The sequence below is a fragment of the Habropoda laboriosa genome, unplaced genomic scaffold, assembly GCF_001263275.1.
Source record: "Habropoda laboriosa isolate 0110345459 unplaced genomic scaffold, ASM126327v1 scaffold88, whole genome shotgun sequence".
In the NCBI taxonomy this organism is placed as follows: Eukaryota; Metazoa; Arthropoda; class Insecta; order Hymenoptera; family Apidae; genus Habropoda; species Habropoda laboriosa.
Genome location: NW_017100219.1, coordinates 845116 through 867803, shown reverse-complemented (window position 1 = coordinate 867803; position 22688 = coordinate 845116). Strand labels below are relative to the sequence as shown.

The following is a 22688-nucleotide window of genomic DNA, read 5'->3' as shown; positions in this document are numbered from 1 at the left end:
CCCTTGGTCACCCCTAGGTACCGAGGGCACCTTCGAATGACGTCAGGGAAATTCCGCGTGTCTCGACCGTAGCAGGTAATAACCTTATGAAGCGCCTTGACCCTACTAAACATGCGAAAACTAAATTCAAAGGCGAAAAATGTTAATCCGTGAACAAAGGACGAAGGTGCTCGTCGAAGACATTATGGAAGGTAACCGATGGTCGATGGCTTCATTAACTCATTATTGCTACGGGCCAGTTCAGAGGTTCATAGAAGATTGACGCTATTTACAACAGTTAAACTCTGAACTGGTTTATGGCGTGTCGTTTTAGGAGAGAAAATTAAATGCTATATTGAAAGGGAACACCGAATAATGGGGTTTCGATTGTATGTGAGATCGGCCTCAACATTCGGACACACTTTAGACAGTATAACTTGACAAGGGAGGTGGTTGACTATACGCGATTGGCAAACTGTTAAACAAAGAACGAACTAAAGAACGCCCCCAAGTCAACGGTCACTCTCAAGTGTCGTCCGCACCCTTGAGTGACGCGCGCGGAATAAACGCAGCAGGTAATAAGTCTGGGCAGCGCTTCGTCGCTAACGAAAACGTACCAAGGTGGAGACCAAAAACCCGAGAAGTTAAAATATAAGGAACAGACGTGGACGAAAGCCACGAGAAGGGGCAGCGCTTCGTCGCTAACAAAAACATACCAAAGTGGAGACCAAAAACCCGAGAAGTTAAAATATAAGGAACAGACGTGGACGAAAGCCACGAGAAGAAAAGCATCGAACTTCTAAATGAACGTTAAAGTGCTCGATGGCCTCCCAAATTTACAACTGCTGCGAAGGACCGAATAATTTCCAGACCCGTGCCTGGAAAACGCCGTGAATCTAATAGGACGACTGAACATTTATATTCATGTTAAGTCGATAGCAATTAAACTACTTTCCTTAGGAGATTTTTCGAGCTTTCGGGAGATTGTGTTTTTCATATTTTCGGAAAATCTAAAGGTGCAGATAGGTGTCGGTGTCCCTGAAGAGGTTAACCCTTTGACTACGGCAGACTGAGACGTGCCAGCCGTACCATACGGTAGGTTTTCAGTCGCAATCTATATCGAGAACGGCGAAATTTTTCGTCAGGCGTGCAATTTTGAGAAAGTATATTGAAAACCAATATTTATTTATTCGTACTCTGTGTTGAATTGTTATTGCACATACTAAAGATTTAACATCAACTTCAAGGTTTTTTTCACAATACTTTTTAGAAAATAATATTCCACTTTTAGAATGGCCTGCACGTTCTCCTTGTGTGAATCCTATAGAGAATTTGTGGGGAATATTAGTTCGACGGATTTAAGGTAAAAAAAATCGGAATTTTCGGGTTACCAAAGATTCCCTCGCGAGTTACTGCGAATAATTGAACGACTCGATCGAAGTGTTAAGCAGCGATACAGAAGTCTCACGGTAGAGTTTGACCAATGTGGGAAATCTCTGTGTACATATTCCGAAGTTCCGAAGAGAGGAGATACAGTTATGCGTCGTTCAAAATAAGAGTAACCTCGCTCTCGGACCGATTCTCGTCCGTTCTGCGCATAGACAGAGAGCGTAGCAGAGGGTAAGACGGAGGAAAACGTAGACGGTTAAGTGCCTTAGGCACGTCCCATTCGCGAAGCGAGGTTACTCTCATTTTGAACAGAGTATAGAGAGGAATACCAAATATTTCCGATATGTCAAAGCTGCTTATCAGCATCATTATTGGAAACTGAACATTCTGATATCAGTATACCGTATAACCGGTTGCTTGTGTTATTTTCTGCCGATAATGCAGTAGGTAAGCGGTAACAACCGTTACATTTGCATACGCGGTTGCACTTTCAAAGGAACCTTTTACTTCGAGAACCAGCTTGCAAGGATTTACTGCTATTTCGAAAAAAGATCGATCGCAGTTTTTCGTTTCTTTCGTTGGAAAATAGACGGATAAAAATCTCCTCTAAGTCAAAATTCTATGTTTGAAAGTTCGCTTATCAGATATACTTTACGTGTCGCTATCGGATCGCGTGATTGCGAGATGATAAAAAAAAAAGAAGCAGTGGAATCACGTTGGATGGTCGACGAAGTTTAATTGTAGTTATGATAGGTGGAGAATGTAAAATTGGATTAGTTGCAGTAAAGTTGATCCACCGAACACGAATTCACGGTGTGGAATCGATATCGGCTGTCCGTTAAACGCGGCGATAAGATATCCGTTTGGAGTGGTCTGCGACGGGTAAGTACTCGATCGGAAGGAAAATCTGGTGTTCCAGGTCAGAAAGCAGAGCATTGCTCCTTAAGCGAGTATTTCCACCCGTTTAAATGGCCACTAAATTTATACACTTTTACCTTGATTTCTTTCGCTGTGCCTTCGTTCGTAAACGTATAGTCGGTGGAAGAAATATAGAGAGAGATCGTGAAATTGGTTAGGAATCAAAATGAACGTGTTTCGAGTGTTTTAACGAGGGATTAAGAGAATTATGAGAAGATAAGAAGCCGAAACTTCAGTCAAGGCCGTATAATGTACAGTTGACGGAAGAAATATGTAGCGAAATTGTAAAAATTGTTAGAAGTCAAAGTGAACGTGTTTCGAGTGTTTTAACGAGGCATTGAGGGAAGTACGAGAAAATAAGGACACGAATTCGTAGTCAGGGCCGTATTATGTATAGTTGACGGAAGAAATATGTAGCGAAATTGTAAAAGTGGTTAGGAGTCAAAGTGAACGTGTTTCGAGTGTTTTAATGAGGAATTGAGGGAAGTAATCATCACGACGCAACATTGCCATTAGGTAGATTTATCATTGTATAGCGTGTCACTCGTTCTCAGACACTATTCTAGGAAACTCTGTTCGGTAATATTGTTATTGCAGTTGGAGGCATTTTGGGGCGGTTTATGGCTTGGTCTGCGCCTCTTGAGTATCCATCGGTTCGGCCCAGCGATAACTTTGCCATTCGACGAGAGTCGAGACGGACGCCGAAGAGTCCGAATAAACTACTTTGCACGACATCCTGATTTGAGTAAAGTTCATTAGACTACCTCCTACATAATAGATATAACGATTCGTCGTTCAAGTTTAACGTTGTTAATTTTCCTAGTACCGAGATTTTTCTAATTTCTGTCGAAATATTGTTAGCAAATCTTAGACATCTATTTGTATTCCTGAAATGTTGTTCCATAATACTGTCATTATGAATAGATATAATGACGTCTCGTTTATTCATTTTCCTAGCACAGAGCTGTTTATCAATTTTTCTAGAAATATTGCAGTTTATTCTGTTGGTAACGTGTTAAAATGTTATACAGAAGGGAGATATTATTTATCGCAAACGTGTTAATTGCTTCTTACTTACGTACAGCCGCATGTGAATACAGAGTTGCTACTGTAGCCACTTCGCCAGCAGTTAAGATACACCGAAATATCCTTGCAAGTCGCCTCCGATCGGTGGCGACGTGTTAAAAAATCGCCCGATGACAAATAGCCTCGGTAGGCGTTGCGCGTGGGCGCAGGTGACGTCCAGGCTCGTCCCATTCGATTTTCGTCCGCGGCTCAAGGAAAACGACCGTCTCCGGTCGATCTTCTCCCCGGTGCACTTGATTCTCTGCAAACTCTCCGTGTCTGTAGAGAAACGCGAAACAAAAGAAATAGAATGAAAGGAAAAAAATCGAGGGGCGATAATTTTGTCGCATGGAATCGGAAGGAAGCGCGTGAATATACCCGGCGCGGATTTATCACGTTAGAGGTAGGTAGGTATAGTCGGTGGAAGAAATATAGCGGGAGGGGTGTTATGAAGCAAATTGAATCACAGTTGGAAGATATGAAATTTTGTGTGTATACATCGTTCAAAATAAGAGTAACCTCGTTTCGCGCATGGGACGTGCCTAATAACGTCCGAACCGCTTACGTTTTTCTCCGTCTTACTCTCTGCTACGCTCTCTGTCTATGCGCAGAACGGACGAGAATCGGTCCGAGAGCGAGGTTACTCTTATTTTGAACGATGTATAGATGCATGATGTCGATTAAGGTTGCAAAATTTCGACGTGAATATACTCGATATGGATTAATTACGTTAGAAGGTATAGCCGGTGGAAGAAATATAGGGAGAGCGTAGGGCGTGAAAATTTACATGTTCGAGCATATTATAAAGCAAATTCAATCACGGCCGAAAGAGGTGAAATGTGGCGTGCTAAAATTTCGAATAGTCCAAGTATTCGAATAATTCGAATATTTGAAATGTTTGGATTTTGAATTGTGCCGAATATTCGGATTTTCGTAACAACCTCAGATTCAGTTTACGTTCTCCTTATATTTCTTCCATCGACTGTACATTTAACTATATCTGCAATAGGAAATCTAGAAGGGGCGGTGCATGAATTACTCAATAGGTTGATTCTCTCAAAAATATATTTAACTATGCTAATTCGTTGCAATGCCTAATAATCGATTACCAAAAGTGATCTCTCTAGTGGTTGACCAACAAGTGTCAAGGTCGGTCAATGCATATCGAGTCAGACTATAGCAACCCCAAAATGGCCATCCTAGCATATGTCTCGCCATGAACACAGTTTCTACACTTCTTCTGCACCTAAGTTATTCTCTGAATCGAAACTTCGATGCCTAATTATCGATTACCAAAAGTGATCTCTCTAGTCATTGCCCAGAATGTGTCAAGGTCGGTCAATGCATATCGTGACAGACTATAGCAAGCCCAAAATGGCCATTGTAGCTTTATCTTCCCGTGTTCTCCAACTTAAAACTTCGACTCGATAAAAGAAAAGTGAAGATTCGACGAAATTTATCGTTCTAACAACAGAAACTTCCGCTTTAACGGTGAATTCACGCGATATCTGAAGAAAACACATAACGACGTGGTAGAGTGCGTGTAGCAATGCGGAGGGAAAACGCGGAATCAGGCTGGTAATCGAATTACTGTGTGCACGCGTGGCGAAATGGCGTGTCGGTCCACGTGTGGTCGTCGACGTTGGAACAGCCGTGGCGAAGTGTCGACTCGATTGTAACGGGGGGGCCGCGCTTCAACTAAAAATATACGCGCTTAGACGACTGTGTGGCATTGGGATAAACAGGAGGGTGCGCGCGCGCGCGCGCGACTCGCTTCATCTAGGCACGCGTTCGTCTCGTTTCATCGCTTCGCCGCGCCACCGTTTAAATCGCCGCAGCCTTTTAACCCGCGGTTAATTGTCCGCGGGTATTCTTGGTTCGCTGTTGACGCGGGCGCGCGCACGCCAGCTCGACAAAGCAAACGACGCGTGAGGATCTCTGATGTTCCTTGTATTTAGAAAACGACCGCGGTTTACACAAGAGTGTAATAGCTTCGCGGTATATACACTGGCTGTTCGTAAGTGTTTAGTACCATTCATTATGGTCGTACACAAAGTACTATTGTAGGATGTATAGAGATATCTCGATGGAGTTCGTTGTATGGGTGGTTTAACGTTCGGAATTAACAATGTCAGTGAGAAAAATCGCGTTGCAGTGTTTGACCCACTCTCTGTTCTCTGTTCAGACGCGATTGTCCATGATATGTCCACGCGGTTACTTCATTGTTGACCTAATAATTGAAAATTCTCTCAACCTTTGAAAAGCTTTGGCTATCTTACATTGTACGATTGAAATTACATTTGAAAAATTTCTAGAGGGTCGATTGGCTATTCTTCGAGAATTCGTGTGCATGTCTGACCAGAGTCCAGAATTTAAGAATTTTATTAAATTCTGGATGGTCAAAGTGGACGTTTAAAAATTTTTCAAGACTCTCTCCGAAATATTTTCTGAAGCAATAGCCTACAGCTTCTTCGAAAATTTTCTAGACCGAAATTCGGGGAATGGAAAAAATCTAAAAAGTTGCTCAATTTCGAAATAAATCGGAAAAACAAAGAAAAAGCCAAAAAGAAACTTCTGTACTTGAAAAGTCGGACGAAATTCTCAGATATCTTTTGATTCACCGTGTAAACTTTCACGTCTTTGCCACGCGATATTTCTTCTACCGACTATACGTTTCAGGACCCTCTTCCGAATACCTAATTGGAATAACTTGGAAGACGCACGGGTCGGTCTGGTTTTGTGGGCAGAAGTATAAAGAACGGATATCAGCGATCTAGTCAGGTTAAGACCTGAGTTTCGTTTGCCCGTGGTGGAGCGTTAATGAAGCGTAATCGGTGCGGTTGCAGCGGTCCCGTCGGTCACCCCTTTACTTCATCGTTAACCCATTGTTTTCGCTCGCGTGTGCTCGCCGTGAGCAAAGAAGAAGTCGATCGATATCCCCGAAACACTGTGCTTCCTTTCAACTCTCGTCGCGTCCATTTTTCTACACTTTTCCTTTAAAATAAAAAAAAAAAAAAAATAAAAAAGAGAGCGTAATTAAGTTGTACGGTGGTTTTTCTCTTGGTTTTACAGTGTGCCAAAGCATAGACATAAGAAACAGCGTGACTTTTTTCTCAAGACTGAAAGGATGCCGAGTAATCGAAGGCTATCTACAAATTTTGCTGATCGACAATGCTGAGCCGCAGGAGTACGCCAACATCTCTTTCCCAGAGCTGAAAGAGATCACTGGATACCTGCTATTCTACAGGTAATTTTTACCATCTTCTAACGCGGTATATCGCGTTTCCTTTTATATTCCAAGTATCTATAAATTAATCAGCTATTAACGTAGTTGGTAGTTGCAGTTTTAACCTGAAACCGAGACAATTTTGTTCGCGTATTTTCAGCATGAACTCTCTCCTACTGTTGTCCAGAATTATATTCAGTGATGAACCGAACAGAAAAGCGTATAGTCGGTGGAAGCAATATATCGAGGTTGTAAAAATTCGTTAATTCAATCGATCGAAACTGAACGAAATCGAAGGCACACCTCCCCAATGTTTGCCACTTCAGCGCTGTATTTCTTCTACCGGCTATACCAACCAGATTTTACTCTTCTAACCGTGTTACACTATCACTCGTCCAACTTGCACGATCCAGAGATCCCGCTCGACTTTCCACCATAATCCGCCCGGCATTATTCCTTAACGGTATACGTGTATACATACGTGTACATACACAGTGTCTGAATTGTGTGGAGCTGCAGAGGCCACTGGTAATGTCGCGTCTTGGCTGGGTTGGCGGTCGAAACGGCGCGTCCACGACGAGCAAAAACGCTCGCGATGGATGGAGCCCGCGCGATAAATCATCCGCGTGTGTGCACGCGTGGATCGTGAAGAAGCAATACAAGGCGAACAGCAGTAGCAGCAGCAGAAGAAGAGAGAGATAGAGAGACAGTAGTGTGTCTCGTTTTGAAAGTATAGAGAGAAGTATACGGTGTACGCGGATCGTCTGTCCCGACACGACTTCCTCCATCGTCGAGGGTCACTAAACTTCCTGTGTCGGTTGTAACGTCGTTATTATCTCGCCGTTGTGTTCCTTCTTTAGTTTCCCCTTTCTTCGCCACTTTTTACAAGCCTCGTAAAGCACATGCTCGACGAGCCGGATTTCCCATTCACAAATCGCCTCTCCTCTCTCTCTCTCTCTGTTTCTCTCTTTTTTCTTATTCCACGCGTATGGCGTTATACGCGTGTGTGTGTACGTGTGTGTATTGTAGGGTAAAGGGGTTACGAAGCATCGGTCGCCTGTTCCCCAACCTGACCGTGATTCGAGGCCATTCGTTGTTCATCAACTACGCCCTGGTAGTGTTCGAGATGATGAACCTTCAGGAGATCGGGCTGCGTAGCCTAACGACCATTGTCAGGGGCTCGGTGAGATTCGACAAGAATCCTGCGCTATGTTACGTCGATACGATCGACTGGGACCTGATCGGCAAGGCTGGCAAGGGGGAGCACGTGATCGCGGTAAGTCTCATAATCTCTTTTTCTGATTACCTGAAAGTTATTCGATTCCTCCGTTCTTTGTAAAACGTGCTAGCAATTTTACGTATATACGTATAATCGGTTGATGTTGCTGTCAGCTACAAACGGTTGAAATTGTGAAAATCGCAGGTATTCGCGATTTTCTGCCTATAACTAATAAATCTCAAGATTCTTACATTGTTCCTCCGTCAACCGATTTCGATGAACTTTTCAGCATGCGTATAATTCACGTAGATCTACAAAACGTATGTTTTCGATTTCCGTTACAAGCTCAGATGAAAATGTTGGAAACAGTGACCTTTACAATTTTCATCACGATTCCCAGAAATTGCAATATTTTGCACGCGTCATCTAGTACACCAATCCTTCGAACTTCTGAAAAAAAACTTAAGTTGTTAGGTCCAATTTTTAAAAAGTTATACTGTTCTAAATAGTGTCCGAATATTAGTAAGTCGCTGTATAGTGTTAATGTTCTATGGCGGTACCTCCTGCGCTCCACCACCAGAGGGACGGACCCTTGACCGTTCTCGCTAGTCCTCGCTAAGGGCTCCTCTTTGTATATATACAACTTTCAACCTGAGTCTAATCGTCCACTATAAGACCATAGGTCTCCTGGACTATCCTGTCTCTTATTAGACGTTCTTCTTTCCACAACCCACCCGCCATAGTATATCGTTAAAAGAATGAAACTGAAAAATTGATAATGTTGTATTATAAAATAAAAAAAAGTGCGTTGTAAAATCTTCTCGTGTTACCATGCTATTCCACATTGAGAGAAGAGTACACCCCGTCGAAAGGATTAAATTTGGTACAGTAATAAAGAGAAAAACGTAACTGGAGCGTGTGTTTGTAAGTATTGGTCGACGGTGGAAGTTTCAGTATCGGTCGATACCATTTAGACCTTGGCACGGGGAAACTCCATCTTTTAGGGCAAGAAATCGCAATAGCGACTAATAGCGGCGCCTTCTGGCACGGGCCAAGAGAAGACCGACACACCGTCTCTTGGCAGAAATTTCGCGAGTTATCCTGAGTCGCTGGCAAGAGGAAGAGGAGGAGAGAGGGCATTATATTCCGAGTGTGGAGCAACGAACCGTTTCGTTTGGCATCGCTCGCATCGGTAAACAATTCCATTTGGCCGCTTGTAAATAATCGTTAGAAATGGCGTTGCGTCGCGAGTCGTCGACGCTGAAATTTCGCCTCTTTCCACGGTTTCGTCGCGACGCGCGACACGACGGCCGTCGTGTACTTTTCGAGGCGACGCGTACCTGCCCCTGTATTTTCTCTCTCTTCCGGTGCCTCCTCTTTGCCACTTTATCCGAGAATACACGCGCGCCACGCGAATGTTCGCCGCGTCGAACGCGACCACCACGATGCGAGAGAGTTCCCCCTTTGCACGGGCCGCGACCAATTGCTTCCGGCTGGACGATTGCACCGACCTGGCATCCTACAGAACAACAATATCGCTGCTCTCAGTGTAAATGGGAGAATCGTGTGCTCTCCGCTCTGGCTGTCCTACCACTCGCCACTCCACTATTTCTGGCCTAGACCGACCCCGACTGTCCTCGCTAACTGCCGCCAGTGGTAATAACATCGTCCAGTAATAATATGAAGGAGAGATTAGGTTAACACTGCTAGAGAACGACGTCGATGAACGATCGAGATTTACACGGAAACGAGATTTTCAGGGTGCCTGAAGGTTTTCTGCTTCGAAGTCGCTTTTCACGTGTTTCTCGTTGAGTATAATCGTTGGAAGAAATGTAGGGAGGCTGTAAGATACACCGAGATGCGATATTTTACGTTTCTCGATGGGAACTGAATCAAAGTTAAGACGTACTCTTTACGTGACTCTGACAGATTTTGGGCACTCCTCTCAGGTTCCTGTAGATTTGCTTGTCGATGAGCTCGAATGTGTAAACTTCGACTCCTGATCGATCTTACGACTTCGTTATATTTCTTTCACCGACTATACCTAAGTTACACTTACCCTTTCAACATCACGAAGATGATATACTTTTAATAGAAGATGCTGTATTTGGATAGATATGTGGCAGGGTATCTCTCACGCTCCACTATCAGAGACAAACGAGATTTGGTCTATGAAACGGATGTGGTGGCGACCTTCAAGCCTAATTTTTAATTTATTTTTTCTGTATACTATTGGATTTAGGCAATGAATTAAAATGTGGTATTACAACTATAAAACTGTTCTTTATTTTACACGCGAGGAAGGCACATCAGTACACAATGATAAGAGCTCGACAAGACGCGAAAGAAAAAAAATATCATCGTCCAGCCATACTAAAGAGAGGGTTACTGTGTCATTCTTCTATATACATATGTTTATATTAACCTGTCTCAGTATATTGCTCATTTTTGCTGTTACCACTACACAGACGCACTCATTTCTCGTAATAATTTAACAAATACCGAAAGAGTTGTCAAACAACTGTTTTTAATTAGTGAGAGAAATAGCGACCCACCACTTCGAAGCTATCGTACTCCTTATTTAGACATTTCCACATTTCACTATCAAAGAGATAAACGAGATTTGCTCTGTAAGCCTAATTTTTCATTTCTCTTTTACGTATACTGAAAATAGTTGTCAAGCAGGTATTTTAAATTGACGACAAGGATAGCAACTTGGGAATCTCCAACTATCGTACTTCTTTTATAGACATTTTTCCAACGGACACTACTCTTTGTCTCTTCACTCGTCGAACGACCCTCGCGTTAAAAAAAGTTCCGCGGAATAATACTGGCAAAAACGGTACACTGCTTATCGAGAGTGATGCGAGGAAAAAAATGGTCGAACAAAGTGTTCAGTGTAAATCTCATTTGGAGAAGTTATCTGGCACGATTCGTCACGCTCGGTGCCCTTTCCTCGGGCACAAAGAGCGGCTTCGTTTTTATCCTTCGTTCGCCACGCTGACAATGTACAATGTTAATTCGCGTTTCATTCGTCGTTCCTTGTTCCCTCGCCACCCGTCGTCACGCGTTTCCCATTTTTCACTCGAACAGTTCGAAACGAATCCGCGCCGATCGTGACGCTCTCGCATCCTGGAGAAGTCTAATTAGCGACTGTAACGCGTAAAAACGCTGGTTTCACGCGAGAAGGACAGTGCAGCAGCCCTTTAACCCTTTCCGGTTTGTAACCCTTTCAAGTGTTTGGCTATCCACTGTCAGCTCTATTTATACGCGTGTGGTTTCAAATGTAACCACAAATGTACCAAGAATCGTGTGAAAAAGGTAATAGGACTTTAAGCCACTGTTTTGAAAAATATGTCAGAAATACTCTCGGGTCATAAACCGGCCCGAGCCCCTACCTTCACTCAACCGTATTTTTACAATAGGGTGTTGTTAGAAATAATCCAACAAGTAAAAACACTGCAAGAAAAATTCAAATACTCGAGATCTATAAAGTGTCAGAAAATACTCTAACTCGGAGTAGGGCGGGCGTAAAATGAATTAAACGTTTCTACGTTCTCGCAACGGTGTATTTTACATAAAGACTATATCCGTGAAGAGTGAGGGCGCGTCGTCCTGCCTATCTTTGTCCGCTTTCCGCGCGAAAAACCCCAGAGAGGCGAGTCACCTTCTGGCCTCGCTTCACCGTCTTCGGGACGGATTTTCTCACAAATATCACATTCGAAAATAGTATAAAACGTAATACTACAAATCGGCTTGCCAGACGATAAATGATCGGGTGTGCCCTATCACTGCACCAGGTGAGCGTTACGACCAGCTGACTACACCTGGGTTAATTCGTGGAAAATGTAACGCGAGTGCGTCATTCGGTGCACTTCCGCGTGCAACTTCGGGCCCGATCGCGATTTTGCGATGTGCGTTAGGTCTTGGTCGTTGGACTCTCGGACTTTCTTCAACGATTTAACTGTGTGAAACTGTCGGAAATTGCGCGGAGTTCTCGATAACCTCGTCTTGGCGACACTTTGGTCGGTTTGTTTAGGTTGGGAAAAGCCAATTGGGGAGCTTGCAGCTCCATTTTTTACAGTTTCTTAGTTGTGACGTTGTTTGGTGTACTTTTGATGCAAATTCGATGACAAACGAGCGATAGTAAACAAGTGTTAACAAGTACATTATAAGTGTTTATAAAATTACAAACTGTCCCTTTAAAGTTATAAAAATTTCTCTAACTTACTCGAAGTTGGTAAAAATAGAGCTGCAGCCTTTTAGCAGCAAGGTCTTACCTTTTTAAATACGTGTTCGCAATTAGTTCACTTATCGCAACTTGCAAATTTTAACTAATTTTGCGTTGGCAAATTTTAGAAGCTCCGCCCTCGACATTTCTCCTGTCACGGAAGCGGAAGTTTTCCGGTTTTTTCTCCAGGAACCGCGCCTGTCCTGTTTGCGTCTTTAAAGATTTCATAGCGAGCCAAGGTTTATGGTAGCGGTTTATGTGACCGTAAGCCTTTAATTTTTGCCAACTAACTTTCCACGGGTCAACGCTGACCCAGCTTTTAGATGTCTCTTTACACAACTCTCCTCTCTTTATGTTATATCAAATTTATATTATATATTACATGAACGTTCACATTTTTCTCAACTTCATGCACCAAAAATAATCAGTCTTATTTTATTCTTTTAAATTAATTCCTAGGTTAATTAGGTAAATTAAATAAAATCGCCCTTATTGAACGATTATTTGTGCACGTGTGAGACACGGTCATAAGCGTTCGATGGTTAATCATAGTATCTTTGATTAACCGTAATAAAAAACGAATACAGTTTCGCTTGCGTACGGAGACAAATGTAATATCGGGTCACATTTGACCCGGCATCCGCCATACGTGCAACTATCGCGTCAACCGCTGTCCCAGGATTGAAATATTTAACTTGCACCAATCCTAAAAATTTCGAGGACTAAATCCTCGACAGCTGCGAGCTTATTTTCGCCAACGATAAACCAACCATAAACCGTACTCTCGCTGCAAGACTTAACCTGACGTTTCATCGATTTCCATTGGCCGCCATTTTGGTACCACTCGATTCGAATGACGTTGGTCTGTTTCTTCCTCTTTCATTCCGGCTGTATTGTAATGTTTGGTCAAATGGCGCATCGGACAAATGTATACTAAGAGTATTCAATAATGGAGACTCGTGACCCACATAATCGATAGCGAGGCGCCACCGACAGAAATAGCGTTTGAGGAAGATCGAGAGGAAGGTTTTGCGTCGCGCAACGATCGATCCAATTTTTCTTCTCTTCTCTTTTTCGCTCGTTTTGTCTCGTTTTGTTTTGCATCGCTCAGTTCGATTCCTATTTTATTTTTTCCCTTTCTCGTTCAAACATACGCTGGATCCCTCGTAAACATCGATTTCCATTCAATTTAATTCCTGTTTTGTATTCCGCCGAGCGCGTCATCAATTTGTCAGTTGTTTTCCTCTTGTTAACAATTCAGATTCGCGTTACCACGCGTCACCTACGACGTCGATCGCTCTGACCTATAGCTACTCAAGCTTCTGACGCTCCATTTTCGATCTAACCTTCGTTATTTCACGTTTTCGCTATTTTTCCCCTGTCAAGGGGGTACTCTGGTTTCGAGTGCCATCTTTTATGGAATTTTTAGCATTTTTTTTTGAAGGAACCGTTAAACCTTTTGGATTAAGATTTTGCGCATACATTTATGAGTATTGTTGATTTGTATTAATGTAGCCCGTGTGTGCTGTCGCACTGAGCCGACTGATTAAAAATGGACAAATGCGTGTTGCCTTTCTAACTTTGTGTAATTTTTATTGTATGTAAAAAGTGACTAGTTTGACTGATAGATGTTTTTGCTCTGATGAGAGCTCGTCTTCGCCCTCGAGAGCGGTGGTTCTTGAAAAATACGCTGATTGGTGAATATTTTCTAGTATTCATCGCCAATCAACGTGCCTAATTTTCTCGCCAACTCCTTCCAGTGCGCCCTTAGCGCGCTTTACCCTGGTGGAGTGGGAGAAGATCCCAAGGGGTAACCAAATGTTTATAATAATTCGGGAAATTCCTCCAGGTGACTCATCGGCCAGCGGACCGTTACAGACAATTGTACCCTTCGGAAAGCCCGTGGTTTATGGCATGTTCTTAAGCTATTGAGCGCGAAAGGCACAAGCGGCAAAAAACTCTAATTAAGTGATTCTACCGGCCTTCGCTAGGATGGACGTTAAAGCATAAAATAGTAAAGTAAATCCTAATCTCAAAAACAGCCTGTAGGTGCGATCGTGCCATAAACCTTTGCTGAATGAAACCTAACAGGTATTTAAGGTGTATCATATATTTTGTTGAAGTGAAAAGAATGAAAATTACAGGAGTTATTTGTTATGTGCTTTAGAAAAAGTGTTTTGACTCTTTATACGATTCCGGGCCATCTGCTGATCTAAAATAAAAGAACCAGGAAGAATCTTAATCGGTATAAATCTAGCTACGGTCTGAACTAAAATGAAATAAAAATATCGATTATTCACAAAATGGCAGCATTTTCAATTTAGATTATCCATTCTTTTCACACTTTGCCGTCGTTAGCGTGTTAAAAGAATAAGAAAAAAAAACGAGGGATGTTAAAAACTTTGGGTCACGCGATAACAGGATGTGTGCCGAAGATTCTCCATAGTAAACTAGAACTCGAGATATCCTGTAAACCGTTTCGAAAAATGAGCTTTCGAGAAAAACGCGTTCAAAGATTCGTCTATCTTACATCTAAATTAATTTTACGAATTCGAACAGATCCTTTCGCACACCTCTTCTAGAACACTTACACTTCAACAAAATCCCCCAAAAAATTGATTTTTAAAAGTTCAAAACCAGGACACCCGCGTTAAGTGAGCGAGGATAGAAGCGAAATCCAAGCAAAGCGTAAAGAAGAGTAAAGGAAACGATTCCTCTCGTGTATAATCTAAACTCTCAGTCTGAGAAGCGTCCATTCTTTATCAGATCCCCGGAAATCTCGTTGAAAAAGTGTCACGGCAAAGAAGGGCCTTCTCAACACGAGACGATCGTCGTTCCTCTTTCGAACAATCGTTTCCCCGCGCAAAGAGATCGAAATCTTCAGGAAACATCCGTCCACGATTACTCGATAGCGATTCAACTCCAGATTATCTACACCGTTCTCCTCTGTAGTATCAAAGGGGATCCTACTTTAATTTCATTTCGAATCTACTGTTCGAGCGAAACGACACAAAGCCCTCGGATTCTGTTACCAGACTGTTGAGAATCGGTTGTTTCGATTAAAGACGATCCGTCAGAGGGACGGAACGCGTCGTTAACGCCAGAGATGATAGAATTTCGCGAGGGTGTTTAGCGTGGAAGGAGAATACTCGACCTAGAGGCACAGAGGTGCGAAGGAAAAGTGTAAGGGCGTTTGGTCTGAGTAATATCTGTCAGGATCAGTTAAAATAATGTTGAAAACTGTATTTGTTTCTCCGTCCTTGTCAACTACGCGCCTCCTAATTCGTTCTAACACCATCCTTACCATTTTCTAACGCGTCCTTATATACGAGCCTTGACGCCCCTCTCTTGCCTCCGGGAAACCCTGGCACAGGTTGGGGGTCCTTACCTGACCCAGCCCATAGCGCGTGGGGGTGTCAAGGCGTTGGGACCTATCGGTCTGCGGGTCAAAAAGCAGCGCAGGTCCCGACATTCACTCGACAATGGCCATAGAAAAAACACGGAAATTCAAAGCGAAAGTAAAATGCTCGATGGCCTCCCAAGTTTACGACCGCTGCGAAAGACCCGCGTCTGGAAACGTATCAATCCTAATGACTCGACACCGATAAGAGAGCTCACTTTTCGTCGAACGAAGAACGTAAAACCGAAAAGCGGAGGAAAATCGTACGCTAATTGCCGCGCGCCACACGTTCTGAATAAATTATCGCTCCGGTAACAGAAGAGCAAGCATCGAGCAGAAGAGCAGGTGGATTTAATGAAAAAAAAAAAAAAAATACAGCACACACCATTGTCCGAGCGTTTTTAATCGGCAACTTTTATTCAGGTTTTCATTGTTTACTAATTGAAACGCGATGAATCGCCCCCCGAGTTTCATCCGTTCTCTCTATCGCTCCAGCCAGCTTTTTTATCGATTTCCCAGACGTCGACGCGTCGTATAAGTGCGTATTACGCGACGCGTGCTAGCGGCTTCCGCGTGATAAATCTGTCCAGCCGTGTCGATCTTTAATCGAACTTTCCGACTATCTCGACGTGCGCTGCTCGTGATTTCGGGACTAATTATCCGCCATGTTGGCTCTTCTGCGCTCGACTGGAGGGAGGAGTCCAAGTGGGTCGTCTATTCTTTTCGGCGAATCTGGGTAAAACACTTCCTCGATCGTTTTAACACATTGAGCGCCGGCCCCGTGAAAACGCGGGATTCTGAGTCTCTCGCTTGAGCGCCGGCCCCGCGATAATGCGGATTTTTGGGTCTATCGCTTGAGCGCCGGCCCCACGGTTAAGCTACACAATCTTTTTGCACTTTCTATCTGTATATAACACGAGTAGATAAACTAAGATGCTAAAGACATCAATAAGACCTTTACCTGTAACCGTACTTCCAAAAGCGGCTTCCCCCAGAGGGAGAAACCCTAATTTGTCCTAGCTGCGTGCAGTTTTCAGTAAATATATTAGAATCAGTTGACTTTCGCTGGATACAAGAATTCTTCGTACGGTCCTGACAATGGTTTCAAGTACTTATCTGCTCGTATCTCTGTCAATTTTCGGGTCCCGGCAGCTAAAACATGTTTACTTTGACGTCTGACCGATTTTACGACCTCGCTATATCGTGGCCCCGACTATACGTACTATTTTACGAAAATGTATAATGTTTTGAATATTTTTTTTTGGCTACTCATTGACCAGAAACAAGCGAATGAGACCGGCGTTCGGGCTTTAAGTGGCCGATACGTTGCCGGCGTTCAGGCTTTAAATGTCTCTTAGGTCGCCGGCGCTCAATGTGTTAATAACGTTCTTCTCTCGTTTCAACTTCGAATTTAGCTGAAGTTGATGGAAAATTTGGGTATTGTTTAAGACTTTTGCGACGACCCTAGGGTGTACTGAATTTATGTTTCACGCATATTTGTGCTTGTTTCTCAAAACTTAGCTACTTTGCTGTATGAAAATGTATCGAGAAGTTGAATTCTGAAACCTAAAATATTTATCTATCTTGATTTAAAATTATGTGAAATTTAACTCTTTTGGGAGAAGTGATTTAAGTTGGGGGTAAAAATTGTGACAGTATTATATTAATAAATATTTCAAGGTGAAAATCAGATTTAATGAAAATTACTGAAAAATTTGGAAAATTAAATAAAATTCAAAGTTGAGTTGTCTTATTTTGCAAATATTCACGATAACACGAAAGCTCAATTTTTCCCAGAGGGTGTTTTCACCTTTAGGACTATTTCACTACCGAAACAGAAAAATAGTTTCGTTATTAACATCAATGGAACTAAATTTCTGCAGTTTCAAAGTTTTTCAAATTTTCCAATTACCAAACACTTCCCCTATTAACTAACCACCTAATACACGATACATTTATATTATCGGACGACTGCAAAAAGTCAAATGAAACGAAGAATTATTGGAAAACAGAACACAAGCGGTGTATCTTTCGATATGAATGTAACGATAAGGTGTTCCCGGGACCTCCGAAAATCGCGTACGAGCTTCCATCCACCGAGATACTGAAAAAAAAAGAGAGAAAAACAGACCGATCCCGACCTGTTGATCGAGAGAGATAAATGATCCTGGAGACCGGAAATTGAGGATGAAGCAACGTTGATTCGAGGGATTGAACGGCTCGAATCACGTTTCGTTCATTGTTCGAAAGAAACTCCTACTCTACGATCGTTTCGTCGATCCCCATATGACCCGAGCGGCACGAGAATTCCGATAAACATCTCATTTCTCCTATCCAGCCGATAGGAGGACGGCGGGTTGTCGCGGGAACGGGTCGCGAGAGGGTGATCGATGAAACGTGACCGGGTCAGAGGGTTAATTAGTTTCCGGCTGGCGCGCTAAAAAATTCGAGCGTGTCGAGGGTCGAGGGTTCGTCGCGGAGTTTCGAGCTTTCGAACCAACCTAGATCGTCGAGAGAGAGAGAGCAACGTGCATTGTGCTCGACGATTGAACAAAAAAATTCGTTATTTCTTCGGTCGAATTTCAACCTCGAAATGATTGTAACGGATTCCATTGTTCCCTTGCACAATGATGAACAGTTTTTTTCGGCCAACCGCGTATAGGGTAAAGTTGCCTAATACAGGACCCATTTCTTAAAGAAGTCATAACAGTCGACTAAGAACACTTTCGTTAAAATTCGATGCATGTTTTAAAAGTACGATATGTATTCTTTCGTAAGGTGCTGGAATGTACAGTTCGTAATAGAATAAAAAGGAAAATTATGCAAATATGTCAAGTTGCCTAATACAGGACCCATTTCTTAAAGAAGTCATAACAGTCGACTAAGAACACTTTCGTTAAAATTCGATGCATGTTTTAAAAGTACGATATGTATTCTTTCGTAAGGTGCTGGAATGTACAGTTCGTAATAGAATAAAAAGGAAAATTATGCAAATATGCCTTTTTTCACACATTCGGCATATTAAATCTGTTTCTTCGGCACTTTGTACACTAAAAGAAAATTGGGTACCTAATATGAGACTCTTCCGAGTAGCTTGGTTATTTAACGATACGCAACTGGTAAGCCTTAAACTCCATCGCATGCACTGTACAACAGTATTTATGAAAATGATTAGAAACTTACTATTTTCGAGGTATTTGTAATTTAATCGAACCACTTGAAAAACTTTCATTTCAATCAAATTTCATATTTAATTTGATAATTAACGCGGTTAATTACGAAACAAAGAGTTCTGTAACGGAGATAAGCTGGGGTCTCTTACCCTAAACACGTTCACTGTCACGCCAGATTTACGTTTTTCTCAGGGGACCAGAAGGAAACTTTCATTATTCTAAGCATAGTATTGTATTATGCTTATTATGCCTCTCTATTTTCCCTGATTAGTTTCCTATTTTGGGTATGGAGGGCCCGATACTACATTATTTTTATTTTCTTTTAATTCAAAATCATGTCTAGCTATGTTAAATGGATATTCCACGAGTGTCTTGTTCTTTCTAATTTTTCCAATATATGCGCTATCGATTAACGAGTTTAATCGATAATCAACCGATGGCGCATGAGTTCAGCGGAAGCCTTTTCTTTTGTTTTTCGTGTGCGGTGGAAATTTCGTTTCGCTACGTCAGATATTACTTATCATCGTCTTTTCGTAATTACTAAAATTTAACAAAAAACAAATAACCTACTGTAGGCATTTTGGGACGGTTTATGGCTTGGCCTGCGCCTCTTGAGTACCCATCGGTTCGGCCCAGCGATATCTTTGCCATTCGACGAGAGTCGAGACGGACGCCGAACAGTCCGAAATAAACTACTTTGCACGACATCCTGATTTGAGTAAAGTTCATTAGACCACCTTCTACACTACGATGTTCAAAATTCTTAGTCGACGGTGTTCCTTTCGTTTGAATTACTCCAAACATTTAAAGCCCTCCGGCGGTCCGATCGAAGTGTATGTTGGGGTCTCGTATTAGGCTACTTTACCCTATATATTATAACGACACACCGTTGAATAATTCTTTTTTTTTTTTTTTTTTTTTTTTTTTTTTTTTTTTTTTTTTTTTTTTTTTTTTTTTTTTTTTTTTTTTTTTTTTTTTTTTTTTTTTTTTTTTTTTTTTTTTTTTTTTTTTTTTTTTTTTTTTTTTTTTTTTGTTGCTTCGATTACATATGTTTTCGGTCGATCGAAAAATATGGAAAATAGGAATTACGGGAGAATATTTCCAACAGTTGGGAAATTTCGCCAGATTCACTCTGGTGTATCACCAAACATCCGTCGAACGTCGAATATCGCTTCCACAGATTGCCAGTGGAATATTCGACCTCTTTTTTTTGTTTCTCGTTTTTGTTTGTTCTCTCTATTGTTTGATCGCACCATTCGGAAATTAACGCTCCGTCGGTCATGTCGCTTAAACAATATTCGCCCAAGTTCGCGTTAGCGTAGGAAATTTCGAAAAATAAAGCTTCGACGAGAACTGCCCGGTTTTGCCTGAGAATCGGAGCAATTAACCCTTTCGCTGCGGCAGATTTTAGTACGTAATCGCAGCCGCGAAATCCTCAGTTTCGACGTTTAAAAATTTTTGAAATATTTCAAAGTTAATAATCCTGGAATTCGTCGTTTCCAAATTTCTTCCATCAAACTAAGGTGGAAGCGCGCAAAGGACAAACAAGAAAGACAAAAATTCCCAAAGCGTCTGCAGGCGCCAGCAGCAGTGAAAGGGTTAAAGACCGACGTTGCGTGGAAAAGAAACTTTATTAAAACCGACGGAACGACGACAATACAGAGGATGAATCGAGGATGGAAAAACAGAGCTATTTAAGGGTTTGAGGAAGAAGAACTTTGGGTTACGACTCTGTAGAGGAGTCGAAAGATGAAGAGTCCAATGAGTAACGACGAAAATTGCCGACTAAAATATTGGGGGGTATAAAGAACGAAGAAAGGAGTTGTTAACGTAGCTTCCCGCGCTTCTTGTTGGTTGAAAGGTCGGGTTGGCGTTGGTAATTATTGCACGTGTATGTGCCAACTACTTATTGTCGCGATGGTGATCGCACTTTATGTATGATGTCGATTATTGCGGACTGGACCGCACTGGTGTATTAAAAATATCGAGTATCGCGTGTTAGAGCGCTCAAAGTGGTGTCGATTGTTTCTATGTATATCTTAGAATCTGCCCGAATGTCGTGAACTGGCTGTATATCTATCATTTCGTCAAAATAGGGAGTTTACCTAGTTGGCAAATCATGGGCCTTTTACCCCCTAGAGCCGCCCTCCTAGGCCCTCGTGCACTCCCCCGTGGTCCGCAGAGTAGGGCGTTGGCAGAGAGGGAGAGACGGTCCCAAACGAGGGTGTAAGCCCCGCCTGGCGATCTTGCCGAAACGGCATGTTTGCGGTTACTGAGCGCGCAGAGGCAAGTGCCGGCTTACCATGTGGCCCGCAGAAGTGGAGAATTTCCGCGGCCATCAGGTAATAAGCAGGATTTGCCCTCTGGCTTGAATAGGCTATTGTTATCAAAAAACTTGTAGAAGAACTTCTCAAAAGTAACGTCGCTTGGAACCCGTGCCATAAACCCCTGTTGGTTAAACAGGAGTTGTACGTAATACCTACTCTTCCTGCATCAAAAATTCTTCCTAACGGTATAGAAAACGAACGATAGTAAGCGAGTTACGGCGTGAGATATTCGAGCTTCGAGGGGATGAAAGAAGCGCAACTTGAGATACAGAGAAAGAGAGAGTTAGATGTGGTAGAAGAAAAGGCTGCGGAGGAGGAGATGTATCGCGATTCAGCTTCCCTGGCTATATAGGAAGTAAAAGTTTGGGGTAAGGCGGTGGGGTAATAGTGTGATGGCGATAAAAATAAATAATAGAAGGCGCCAGACGTATCGATCCCCGAGTTCCTCTCCTCTAGCCACGCTCTATAGAGCCTCCTCCGTTCGAGTCTCTCTTGTTCGGCCTATGCGTGGCTAACGACGAACGCGAACCACGTCTCTTTTTCGTCCTGGTTGTTTCACTTGTTTCGTTAACTAATGCAGGCGCCACACGCGACCGTCTCTCTTGCCGTATAATTGAGACGAACGCTAATTTCTGCCCTGGCTATCGACCAATCTCTTCCTCGCTTTCTCGCTCTCGAGAATTACCGACTTCTCGACTGGCGAAGATTAAGTTGTTGAAGTAGAGTTGACGTTTTCACGGTGGTAATTTTTTCAATTTGCTCGAAGTTCCTTCAGGTGTGTGTTGGTGTATTGATTGTTTCTATGTGCTTTCCGTTTGCAGGGGAATAATCCGAGGAACGGATGCCCGGTGTGCGAGAAACGCTGTCCGAAAAGACTGACCAAGCCTGACGAGTACCTGTGCTGGAATCAGCAACACTGCCAACGAAGTAACACTTTTTTTCTTACAATTTACGTTGCTTTACTTGATAATTAACCCTCGTACGACGAATGCAGGGTCTTTTTGACTCGACAGCGAGATAAAGTCAAGTTTGGTACAGGAAATACACCTGTTTTACGTATCAAAGTTACGTAGTTGAAAGTACACACGTTTCCTTCTTGAAACCTGTGTATTATAGAAATTTTGCTATGGTTCAAAGTGACCCTGCATTCGCCTCCCGCGTCCGTCCAAAACCATTCGCCTTCCGAGGGTTGAGACTTTATTCTGCACATACGTGCAACAACGTTCGACGTAAGAACAACCGTAAAAACAACCTCTCCGTTGCTTTTCTCTAGATGTCATTGTTCTTCAATCCTCGACAGGTTCATTTCGGATGGAATAGACGCGCTTCGAGGTTCAACCTTTTAATTGGGGAGCTAACTCGCGAATGAATTATCACATTTCTTTGTTCTGCGCTTTAACACTTCGACTGCCACGTTGATCACCTGTGACCGGAGACTGCTTCCTCGATGGGGCCACGGTGGTCATCGGTGACCTCAAATGTTTAGAGTAATTCAAATAAAATGAATATCGTCGACTAAAAAATTTCAACATCGTAGCTAACGTAGCATTATTTCGAATTTAAAAAAACAATAATAAGGATTAAGACACTATATGTATTTGTTTATTTACTCAGCCTCGTGGCCAGAAGAAGGGACTTGGTTTACAGTTATGTCTTATATTCTTATACATATCTATCCCGGTTTTATCCCCCTCCTTCCTCTTCCTTTCTAGATTTCCCGATCAGTTCAGAGCTTTTTCTGACCCCCTTTCATCCGTTGAC

The 22688-nt window shown here is 42.5% G+C and overlaps 1 protein-coding gene across 1 annotated transcript in view; it reads left to right on the top strand.

The window, feature by feature from the left end:
* LOC108570960 (insulin-like peptide receptor) overlaps positions 1-22688 on the top strand; it is a 101447-nt gene that overhangs the window by 66610 nt on the left and 12149 nt on the right. The window contains 3 exon segments of the mRNA XM_017932898.1: positions 6424-6598; positions 7607-7853; positions 21749-21854. Coding sequence (XP_017788387.1) covers positions 6424-6598; positions 7607-7853; positions 21749-21854 — 528 coding nt within the window.